The sequence below is a fragment of the Stomoxys calcitrans genome, chromosome 2 (assembly GCF_963082655.1).
Source record: "Stomoxys calcitrans chromosome 2, idStoCalc2.1, whole genome shotgun sequence".
Taxonomy (NCBI): domain Eukaryota; kingdom Metazoa; phylum Arthropoda; class Insecta; order Diptera; family Muscidae; genus Stomoxys; species Stomoxys calcitrans.
In genome coordinates this window covers 57,470,788-57,483,660 of record NC_081553.1, presented here as the reverse complement: position 1 = coordinate 57,483,660, position 12,873 = coordinate 57,470,788, and the positions used below count along the sequence as shown (strand labels likewise).

The 12,873-nt window shown below is 38.4% G+C and overlaps 1 protein-coding gene across 3 annotated transcripts in view; it reads left to right on the top strand.

Moving 5' to 3' along the window:
- The window catches only part of LOC106080661 (disintegrin and metalloproteinase domain-containing protein 9), a 388,621-nt gene that overhangs the window by 350,417 nt on the left and 25,331 nt on the right, over positions 1–12,873 (top strand). For all 3 annotated transcript variants that reach the window (XM_059361923.1, XM_059361924.1, XM_059361922.1), the window contains 2 exons: positions 7,597–7,785; positions 7,929–8,074. In XM_059361923.1, the coding sequence (XP_059217906.1) occupies positions 7,597–7,785; positions 7,929–8,074 (335 nt within the window). The remainder of the gene's footprint in view (positions 1–7,596; positions 7,786–7,928; positions 8,075–12,873) is intronic.

The window sequence follows — 12,873 nt, the reverse complement described above, 5'->3', positions numbered from 1 at the left end:
CTATAAAGAAAATTTTTAAAAAAAATTTCTATAAAGAAAATTTTCAAAAAATTTTTTATAAAGAAAATTTTCAAAAAAATTTTTATAAAGAAAATTTTCAAAAAATTTTCTAAAGAAAATTTTCAAAAAAAGAAAATTTTTTATAAAGAACATTTTCAAAAAATTTTCTATAAAGAAAATTTTCAAAAAATTTTCTATAAAGAAAATTTTCAAAAAATTTTCTATAAAGAAAATTTTCAAAAAATTTTCTATAAAGAAAATTTTCAAAAAATTTTCTATGAAGAAAAATTTCCAAAAATTTTCTATAAAGAAAATTTTAAAAAAATTTTCTATAAAGAAAATTTTCAAAAAATGTTCTATAAAGAAAATTTTCAAAAAATTTTCTATAAAGAAAGTTTTCAAAAAATTCAAAAAAAAAGGCAAATTCTGACCAGATTTTCTGCCAAAATCAAATTTCCATGCTTTTTTAATATTTTGCTTATAATTTACAAATTAAAACTCACCCACATTTCCCAGACCATTTTAATAGCTTGTTGGACAAACCTTCAATTCTTAGCCAATTCCACAACCAGTATCAATTTCTTACATGCTATTTGCGTTTTCAAGGCAAATATTGTCCAAAGCAATAATTTGACTCACATGCCACAGGTGGACAGCTGCAGGTGATTAGTATAAGAATTTTCCTATTATGGCACACACGTTAAGCACACCTAAAAACGAAGGTAGCCTAGTCCATTCCAAACACCTCCCGCATGTTTGTTAACGCATTTACATCACTTTACGCAAATACAAAGTTTGTTTTTTGCCATTTCACACACATTTCGCATAAACTTTTCAAATTAGTTGACATAAGTCATTGAGAAAGGTTTGTTAATTTGTTGCACTCCTGCCTAAAATGCTGACCTACAATGGTCCATAATTTCAGTTGAACATGCAATATGAAGGTGTGTCATAGAAATGTTGGCAAATGTTATTAATATGTCTGGCATTTTTTTGTGAGGGGGGAGGGAGTTAAAGAGAAAAGCTCGAAGGCGTTTTAATAAATTTTCCTAATAAAATTTATGTTCCATTTAGAATTTTGCTCCATTATTTTGATTATAGAGTATTTTGTTCTTTTTTTGAAAGAGCAGAAAATTGAGGAAAAACATGAGAGGGTTATATTTCAATAGGAATGGACTGAGGCCAAGTGTAGTGAGGACTAGCTGTATAGAAGTATTCAAAGCCATGATTTAGCTACTACCAATACCTGTATTAGGTTAGAAGAGGGAATAGGGGCAGTCCGTTACAGATGTCCTCAGACAGCTTTTGGTCCATTATGGTACTACAGTAGCGAAATACCAAAGCTTTTGGTGAGAATCGAATCCACGACCCCCCTTACTGGCTATTCGAGTTCGCTAACTTTCTTTAATTTAGGCTTTTAGCTAAGGCCTTTATCCATTCACCCACAAACACTTTTCAAGTTAAATATTTTTCTACTCCTATTTTACTCTTAGTGCTTTAAATTTCGCCCATAATTGTCCAAACCACTTCTTGGTCTCATTATTAAGCTCTGCATGTCGCCTCGAACATAACACTTGGATTCCGAATTACTTTTCCCGCCTTTGAGGCAATGCAAAAATAATTACAAAAAAATATTTTCTTTAAATTCCAACCAAGAACAAAACTCAAGAGCATCGTTCCTTGTATGGTCTGTCGTCTGTCGCTGGGATATGAAATTATTTCGTTTGGCCAAATGAAAAACAATTTGTATTTTATTGCGTGCGGCAATGGGTTTTTATGTGGCTTCATGGCATGAATTTTAAGTGAGTTGCAAAAGAGAAATTAGCATTAGAAAACTCATCTCTACTGCGGTGAATAATATCTAAGCAGTGATTTTAGAGGCTTCTGAGAAGAATAGCAAAATGTTCAAATTGGAGGCCAATTGTGAAAAAAAAAAATAAAAAATTTTATTTCGAAATTTTAGAACTACATTTGCCAGACTTTCTTCCTTTCACACTTTCACAAGCCTTGAAAGCCTTGATCTAACACCTGATGGGACTAAGACTTAATACAGTGCAAAGCAAACTTCTCCCCATAGAGGTATCGGCTGGCGGGCGCCGTTGAGACTCGGCTATAACAAGTTCTTTACCATTGAGCTTAAACTCCAATCGGACAGATTTTAGAAGTATGCCCTGTTTTTTAATGAAATTTTCATGGGCAAGTTTTCGCTCTATTCCCTTCTACCTTACTTTGAACTTCTTCAGACTTTGAAGTGTATTTTGGAAATGAGGTGGCCACCCAGACACTTGGCCCTTAAAGTAAATAAACGCTTCGTGTTATACTCTCAAATACTTTTTATATGAGCCCCATATTACCATAGTCATTTTAGTTCATTTTAGCCCCATATTGTCGTGATTGGTCTATAAATCCATTTGAAGGGGAGTGCTTTTTGGGATGGTATGGTACCTCAGACATTTCGCCCCAATATGGATGTCAAATTCATGCTCCACTCCCAAATACCTATCATTGAATCCCAAAATTGCCATGGTCGATAAATATTTACGGGCTGAAGGACGTTTAAGGACTTTGCCCTAAAATAGGTATCAAGTCGTTCTTTACTCCCAAAAATCTTTCACTTGAGCCCCATAGTGATATGTGTGGGAAATAAGTGCTTTGTGGCTACCCGCAAACACTTGGCCCCAAAACTGCATTCCTTTTCTACTCTCAGATATCTTTCACTTGAGTTCCATTTTGTCATTATGGGTCAGAAAACCTATTTGAAGTATTTTAGGGAGGTTAAGCTCCACCTAAATACCTAAAGATTATACGATTTCCTAATCCTCTCCTGAATACCTTTCATTTGAGTCCCATATTGACATAAGCGTTCAATATGTCTCAAATATCTTTTATTTGAGTTCCATTGTGTCATTATGGGTCAAAAATCCTATTTGAGGTTTTTTAAGGAGGTTAAGCGCCACCTAAATACCTAAACACAAGTTTTAATGTCATTTTCTTAATCTAATCCAGAATACCTTTCATTTGAGTCCTATACTGACATAAACGTTCAATATGTCTGTTTGGGGGAGTTTTGGGGTCTGGGGCGGCCCGCTGGGCACTTACTCTCAATTTTTAATGTCATATTCGTAATCTACTCCCCAATACCTCTCATTTGATAGCAATGGTGTTCCTATCGGTCCACTTTTGATTTCGGGCGGTAAAGGAGGGGGTACGCCCCCTTCCGATTTCGAAAAATTATTATGCCTTGTTTCCTTCCAGACCAACTTACACAATCTGTGAAAATTTCGAGAACATTGGTTCTGTCGTTTTTGAATCTATAAGGAACAAACAAACAAACCGAGTGATATGCCCTTTTGGGCCGTTTTTGGGGCTGGGATGACCCCCTATACTTAGACCCGATTTTGTATGCCAGATTCGTAATCTACTCCCGAACATCTTTCATTTGAGCCCCATATTGATATGAACGTTGAACTTGTCTGCTTGATGAAGTTTTGGGGTTAGAACTACTTCCTGGGTACTTGAACACAATTTTTAATACCCTACTCGTATCATACTCTTCAATACCTTTCATTTGATACCCATAATGTCCTTTTCGGTCCACTTTTGATTTTGGGTGGTATTTTTGTGTCAACGGGGGAGGGTGCGTCTCCTTCCGATATTAACAAATTATAAAGCCTATTCCTCCTTCCTGACCATATTCGTAATCTACTTCCGAATATCTTTTATTTGAGTCCCATATTGTCATGATCTTCCAATAAACCTATTTTAGGGGGTTTTGGGGTCGGGGCGACCCCCCGTTTACTTGGACCCAATTTTTAATATGAAATTCGTACTTTTCTCCTGAATACCTTTCATTTGAGTCCCATGTCGTCCCGATCGATCGACTTATATTTTTGGTTAGTACTTTTGGGGTAAGGGGAGAGTCCGCCCGCCTTCCGATATCAACAAATTATAAAGCCTATTCATCCATCCTGACCATATTCGTAATCTACTCCCGCATAGCTTTTATTTGAGTCCCATATTGCCATAATAGTCCAATAAACCTATTTTAGGGGGTTTTGGGGTCGGGGCGGCCCCCGTTTACTTGGAACCAATTTTTAATATGAAATTCGTACTCTACTCCTGAATACCTATCATTTGAGTCCCATATTGTCCGGATCGGTCCACGTTTTATTTTTGGGTAGTACTTTTGGGGTAAGGGGATGGTCCGCCCCCCTTCGGATATCAACAAGTTATATAGCCTATGTCAAGGTAATCGGTTCAGCCGTTTTTGAGTCTATATGGAACAAACCGACAAACAAAGAACTAGCTGGACAGCTCCGCTGGGCCTTCTTTCACTCTTTTATTTTATGTGAGACTAAGAATGACACGGTCAGGAAATAAGTCCTGTTTGGAGGTGCTGGTACGGCCTTTCTGATATTTCGCCTCTATGCGGATATCATATTGGTGCTCTACTCCCAAATTTCTTTAATTTCAGCTTTATATTGCTATGGTCGGCAAATATGTCCGGTATGGGGGGTTTGTTGGGGGGAGGTGGACCCCCATATATCGGTTTCGTACTCTAGTCGCTAATACCTTTCATTTGAGCCTTGGGCGCCTTAGACATCAGGAAATAATTTTTTATATCAGCATTGGACCCTACCTTTAAATAGCTTTCATTTGATATCCATATTGTCCCAATCCAAAAAATTTGTCCTGCTGAGAGGTTTTGGGTGGTGGAGAGGGCCCTCAGACACCAAAAATAATTTTATTGTGTCAAATTTGTATTTACTTTTAAATACTTTTCATGTGATACCCATATTGCCCAAAGCGCTTAAAGTGTCCTGTTGGGTGGTGTTTTTGGGGGAGGGGGACCCCTGACACTTAACGTTACATTTAAATGCCAAGTTCGTACTCTACTCTTAAATACCTTTCATTTGATACCCATAATGCCCAAAGCGGAGAAAGTGTTCACTTGGGGCTTTTTTGGGGGTAGGGGACCCCTCGAAAATTAAGAGTGGAATTTGTATACTAAATTCGAAATCTACTCTTTAATACCTTTCATTAGATATCCATATTGTCCAAATTGGTACACATGTCCGTTTGAGTGGATTTTGGGATGGGGCGTCCCCCCAATTTATTTGACCCCAAAATTTTATATCAATTTGGTGTTTTTGGGGTACAATAAGATGGTATGCAAAATTTCGCTTAAATCGGTGGACCCATCTCCGAGATCTGGCGTTTTTGAAAAAGGTGGTAAGGGGGAGGGTCCGCCCCCCCCCCCTCGAAACATCTCCAAATATGTGTCTAAGACCCCATAAAGAATATGCATTTTTGATCGTCATTACATTTGAAGTCGATCTAACCATGTCCATCCGCCCGTTTGTCTGTCGAAAACACATTCGAAGGAGTAAAGTTAGGAGCTTGAAATTTTGCACAAATAATTTTCATTGCTGTAGATCGGTTGGTATTGCAAATGGCCCAAATCGGTCCATATTTTGATATAGCTGCCACATAAACCGATCTTGGGTCTCGACTTCTTGAGCCTCTAGAGGGCGCAATTCTCGTCCGATTTGACTGAAATTTTGCACGTGGTGTTTTGGTGTCACTTCCAATAACTATGCTAAGTATGGTTTAAATCGGTTCATAACCTGCCATATAAACCGATCTTGGATCTTGACTTCTTGAGCCTCTAGAGGGCGCAGTTCTCGTCTGATTTGACTGAAATTTTTCATGATGTGTTTTGTTATGACCGCCAACAACTGTGCTTAGTATGGCGCAAATCGGTAAATAACCTGATATAGCTGCCATATAAACCGATCTGGGATTTTGACTTCTTGAGCTTCTAGAGGGCGCACTTATTGTCCAATTTGGCAGAAATTATGTACAACGGCGCAATTCTCGTCCGATTAGACTGAAATTTTGCACGTGGTGTTTTGGTGTCACTTCCAACAACTGTGCTAAGTATGGTTCAAATCGGTCAATGTTTTGATATAGCAGCCACATAAACCGATCTGGGATCTTGACTTCATGAGCCTCTAGAGGGCCCAATTCTCTTCCGATTTGGCTGAAATTTTCCATGAGGTGTTTTTTTATGACTTCCAACAACTGTGCATAGTATGGGGCAAATCGGTACATAACCTGATATAGCTGCCATATAAACCGATCTGGGATTTTGGCTTCTTGAGCCTCTAGAGGGCGTACTTATTGTTCAATTTGTCAGAAATTATGTACAACGGCTTCCCCAATGGCGCAAGTCTCGTCCGATTTGACTGAAATTTTGCACGTGGTGTTTTGGTGTCACTTCCAACAACTGTGCTAAGTATGGTTCAAATCGGTCAATGTTTTGGTATAGCTGCCATATAAACTGATCTTGTATATTGACTTCTTGAGGCTCTAGAGGGCGCAATTCTCATCCGATTTGGCAGAAATATTGCACAACGTCTTCTCTCATGACCTTCACGATAAGTGATTAATATGTTCTGAATCGATCAATAGCTTGATACAGCTCCCATATAAACCGATCTCCCGATTTTGCTTCTTAAGCCCCTACAAGGTACAATTCTTACCCGGATGGACTGAAATATTACACAATGACTTCTTCAATGTTAAGCATTCAATTCATTTATGGTCAAAATCGGACTACATCTTGATATAGCTCCAATAGCATAACAGATCTTATTCATTATTCTTTGTTTGCCTAAAAAGAAATGGAGGCCACCGTAGCGCAGAGGTTAGCATGTCCGCCTATGACGCTGAACGTCTGGGTTCGATTCCTGGCGAGACCATCAGAAAAAATTTTCAGCGGTGGCTTTCCCCTCCCAATGCTGGCAACATTTGTGAGGTACTATGCCATGAAAAACTTCTCTCCAAAAAGGTGTAGCAAACGAATTTGGGAAATTTTATAGGAATAACAGTTCTGCAAATTTAAATTTTTTGTACTGCAAAAATGTTTTAGAACACCCTTTAAACCACTGTGGGACATGCCATCACATTCGATCTAATTTCTCATTACTGCAATGAAACCATAGTCAATGCTTAAAAGAAGTGATAATGGACAGTGACTGAATAAGAATTCCAAATCAAGTCGTGGGGGAACAGCGGGAGGCACTTAAAGTGATGGTGTTAAGACCATTTCATTCACTTTAACAGTTTGTTGTTGGTAATGGAGGTGTATATATACACTAAGAACATACAGAGTTAAAATGGACGAACATTTTTAATTTGCTGGTCTTTAAACAAAATGTTAATATTTTACAAATGTAGTGCTTATATTTTAAATTTAAAAATTATATTTTATTTTTTTTTTTTTATTAAAAAAAATATTTAAGAATTTTTAAAAATTAAAACCTTTAATTAAAACCTTGTCTTATTCTTAAGCTAAACTGGTGATATTATTTCAGTGTACCTTATCCTTCTTTATGTAGGACTTTCAACTCTCCCCCCCCCCCCCCCCCCACGACCCTCTTCACCCAACCAATACAATATTAGAAATTCACTCCGTTAGTGTTGATGAAGCCATTAACATTTTTACACCCAACATTAACGACAATCGTCTGATGAAACTTTAATTAAAATACAATGAAATGGCATTATTTTTCTTTTTCTTTCCTTTTGCAGGATGGTCTTCATGTGCCCCATATCACATTAACGTATCATCACAAGGGTCAACGCATTTTAATTGATCTGAAACGTAACGACAACCTACTGCCCGACGAGCATTTTCTACGTTATCAGAATTCGAACTCAACCAAAGGACATACTGTGAAAACCTTTACCAAGACTGAAATCGATTTGTGCCATTATCAGGTGAGAAGGATCGTTGTTGTCTCTTTTTCTTTTTTTTTTCTTTTTTGTTCTTTCTTCCTTTCATGTCATTTTATTTAATATCCTGTAACTGACTGTGGCTGCATGTGTCTTTCATGCTTGCCATTTTCAATTTACAATTCCAGGGTTCCATACGTGATAAGCCTCAATCGTATGTGGCGGTATCGACGTGTAATGGTGGCGTCAATGGTGTCATTTTCGATGGTATTGACACATATTTCATACATTCTGGCAGTGATGGCCAACTGGAGGATGAGCATTTATTATTTAGGTGAGTTCATAGAAATTGGAAGACATAATATGTACATAGAGATATAAAAACAAGTAAAAGCGTGCTAAGTTCGGCCGGGCCGAATCTTATATACCCTCCACCATGGCTCGCATTTATCGAGTTCTTTTCCCGGCATCTCTTCTTAGGCAAAAAAGGATAAAAGAAAAGATTTGCTCTGCTATGAGAACGATATCAAGATATGGTCCGGTTTGGACCACAATTAAATTATATGTTTGAGACCTGTGTAAAATTTCAGCCAATTCGTATAAGAATTGGGCCCATTGAGGCTCACGAAGTAAAATAGAGAGAACGATTTATATGGGATCTGTATCGGGCTATAGACGGATTCAGACCATAATAAACACGTTTGTTGATGGTCATGAGAGGATCAGTCGTACAAAATTTCAGGCATATCGGATAATAATTGCGACCTCTAGGGGTCAAGAAGTCAAGATCCCAGATCGGTTTATATGGCAGCTATATCAGGTTATGAACCGATTTGAACCTTATTTGACACAGTTGTTGAAAGTAAAAATAAAATACGTCATGCAAAATTTCAGCCAAATCGGAAAGGAATTGCGCCCTCTAAAAGCTCAAGAAGTCAAATCCCCAGATCTGTTTATATGACAGCTACCATACTTGGCACAGTTGTTGGATATCATAACGAAATACTTTGTGCAAAAATTCATTCAAATCGGATAAGAATTGCGCCCTCTAGAGGCTGAAGAAGTCAAGACCCAAGATCGGTTTATATGGCAGCTATATCAGGTTATGGACCGATTTGAACCATACTTAGCACAGTTATTGGATACCATAACAAAATACTTCGTGCAAAATTTCATTAAAATGGGATATGAATGGCGCCCTCTAGTGGCTCAAGAAGTCAAGACCCAAGTCGGTTTATATGCCAGCCATATCAGGCTATTGACCGATTTGAACCTAATTTAACACAGTTATTGGAAGTCATAACAAAACACGTTGTGCAAAATTTCATTCCAATCGGATAAGAATTGCGCCCTCTAGAGGCTCCAGAAGTCAAGACCCAAGATCGGTTTATATGACTGCTATATCAGGTTTTGGACCAATTTCAACCATACTTGGCACAGTTTTTGGAAGTTATAACAAAACCTAATGCAAAATTTTAGCCAAATCGGATAAGAATTGTGCCCTCTAGTGGCTCACGAAGTCATGATCTAAGATCGGCAGCTAAATCAAAACATGGACCCATTTGGTCCATTTATAATCCCAACCGACCTACACTAATAAGAAGTATTTGTGCAAAATTTCAAGCGGCTAGCTTTACTCCTTCGAAAGTTTGCGTGCCTACGACAGACAGACGGAGGGACGTGGCTAGATCGACTTTAAATGTCATGCCTATTAAGTGTATATATACTTTATGGGGTCTTAGATGATAATTTCAAGGAGTTACAAACTGAATGACGAAATTAGTATACCTCCTAGTATACCACCTCCTATGGTGGAGGGGATAAAAAACACTTTTTGTTTGTTTGTTCCGTATAGACTCGAAATAAACTGAACCGATTATCTTGAAATTTTCACACATTATGTTGGTTGGTCTGGAAGAAAAGATAGGCTATATAATTTTTGGATATCGGAAGGGGGGCGGACCCTCCCCTTAACCCAAAAGTACTACTCAAAAATAAAAGTGGACCGATCGGGACAATATGGGATTCAACTGAAAGGTATTCAAGAGTAGAGTACGAATTTCATAATAAAAGTTGGGACCAAGTACCTGAAGGGCCGCCCAGCCCCAAAACCCCTTAAAATAGGTTTATTTGACGATCATGACAATATGGGACTCAAATGAAAGGTATTCGGGAGTAGATTACGAATATGGTCAGGAAGTAGAAATAGGCTTTATAATTTATTGATAACGGAAGGAGGGGCACCCCCCACCGTAACCCCAAAAACACCATCAAAAATCCAAAGTGGACCGATAAGGACAATATGGGTATCAAATGAAAAGTATGCGGGATTAGATAACGAATCTGGCATACAAATTCATGTCGAAGTATAGGGGGTCACCCCACCCCCACAGAAACGCCCAAAATGGGCACATTAGCCAATCACGGATATATGGAATTCGGTTTGTTTATTCCGTATAGACTGAAAAACGGCAGAACCGATTTTCTCGAAATGTTCGCATATTGTGTAGGTTGGTCTTGAAGGAAACATAGGCTATATAATTTGTCGGTATCGGAATGGGGACGGACCCTCCCCCTTATGCCAAAAACACAACCCCAAATCAAAAGTGGAACGATCGGGACAATATAGGTATCAAATGAAAGGTATTGGAGAGTAGAATATGAATATGGTATTAAAATTTGAGTCTAAATACCCATCGGACCGACTCAACCCCAAAACTCCACCTTGATATCGGAAGGATACTCCAAAAGTACTACCCAAAAATAGAAGTGTACCGATCAGGACAATATGCGGCTCAATTGAAAGGTATTCAGGAGTAGACTACGAATCAATATCAAAAAGCGGGTCCAACTAAATGGGGGACCGCCCCAACCTCAAAACCCCCTAAATTAAGTTTATTGGACGAGCATGACTATGGACCTCAAATGAAAGGTATTCGGAAGTAGAAACGAATATAGTCAAGAAGAAAGAATAGGATTTATAATTTGTTGACATCGGAAAAGAGGTGGAGGTGTTTTTGGGGTAACGGGGGAACGTTACCCCAAAAACACCACCCAAAATAAAAAAGGACCGCTAAGGCTAATATGGATATCAAATGAAAGGTACTGAAGAGTAGAATACGAATATGTTATTGAAAATTGGGTCCATGTACCCAAGAAGTCACCCTAACCCCAAAACTCCTCCATGCAGATAAATTGAACTTTCATATCAATATGGGGCTCAAATGAAAGATTTTTGGGAGTAGATTACGAACCTGTCATACAAAATCGGGTCGAAGTATAGGGGTTCGTACCACCCCCCAAAAACTCCCCAAATGGCAATATAAGCCAAAGATGGCTATATGGGACTCGGTTTGTTTGTTTGTTTGTTCCGTATAGGCTCAAAAACAGCAGAACCCATTCACTCGAAATTTTCACAGGTAGTGTAGGTTGGTCTGGAAAGAAACATAGGCTATATAATTTTCCGATATCGAAAGGGAGGCGGCGCACCCTCCCCCTCCAACTTACCAAAAACACCACCCAAAAAGGGTCAAACATAAAGGGTGATTTTTTAAGAGCTATAGGAAAGATTTTCAAAAATCTTAATTTGAATCGATAGAACTGTCCATACAATTGTCTTGTATTTTGGGCAAAAAAAAGTTGGATACTATTTCACGCTAACGCTCACCCTTCACAGTTACGTTACGATTCTCATAATCTTTGAAGAAGTACGGTCCAATGATGCCGCCAGCCCATAAACCGCACCAAACAGTGACTTTTTCTGAATGCTCTTGCAATGCTTCTGGCTGATCTTTACTACAAAACCGACAAGTCTGCTTATTTACCCATCAATTGAGCCATAAATGAGCTGTGTCGTAAAATGGAAGAAGCGCGCGATGAACTTTCTTAACAAAGCACGCTTTTAGATAATAAAAATCAATAATTTGCAAGCGTTGTTCGTTTGCAAGACGATTCATGGTAAAATTATAGACCAAACTGAAGATGTTTGAAAATGAAAAAAAATTTAAAATTTTGCCCATGAACATTCCACTAAGGAACAGGGGCAAACTTCTCACCTATCAATGAGTGCAGTCCGATTCAAGTTTAAGCTCAATGCTAAGGGCCTCCTTTTTATAGACGAGTCCGAACGGAGTGCCGCGACACCTCTTTGGAGAGAAGTTTTACATGGCATATTACTTCACAAATATTGCCAGCATTAGAAGGGGAAAGCCACCGTTGAAATTTTTTTCTGATGGTCTCGCCAGGATTCGAACCCAGGCGTTCAGCGTCATAGACGGACATGCTAACCTCTGCGCTACGGTGGTCTCCGAAGATGTTTCACAGTATAACAAAACACGAAACCTGCGAGAGCTGTTAAAACCAGTGTTGCCAAAAAGAGAATAGCTTAAAAAATCACCCTTTACAAATCAAATGTTCACAAAATTTTCTCTTAAAGCTTAATAGCCAACTTTATTTGCCAAAAGTAATTAGGGAATTTCCGTTTATGGTAGAATCTATACATTGCTGAGTCGAAATCTCCTGTCTGTTTGGCCCCTATAAAAGTCGCACTTGTCATTGCAATTCGCCCAGAGGGTAAGTGGTTTATTTGCCAAATGTGACATAAACAAATATTTATTTAAATGTTCGTTGTTGTCCCCTCCCCAATGGATTTGGCCGGTTGGCAACCACAGAAGCAAACGCAGTACAACACAACCACAAAAGAACGGCGCTGTGCTACATACAAATAAATAAACAACCAAACAACCAACCAACCATTCATCCAGTTTCCCTATTATCCGCCTGTCGTGTGTTGGCCAAGGCAGCTAAGCAGCGACGCCTTGACGTTGACTGCGGCTGGCGCTTCACTAAGGTGATAGTGAGCATAGTAGGAATTGTATTGAAACCATGACACGCTGTATGTATGTAATTGAATACTGCGACAATTGGCGTCGGTGTGATATGGTCTCATGGTGGTTGTTGTTGTTGGTTGTTGTTGCTGTGCCATGGCACGCTTTCAAATGTCACTTTGGTAATAAAATTTAATAATCATCATTAAGTAAATAGTAAATCAATTCATTTTGTAGTTTTTCTATTGTTACAAATTGTTGTTTTTTTTTTCCTTGTTGTTTTTGTTTTCTTCATTGCATTAATGTG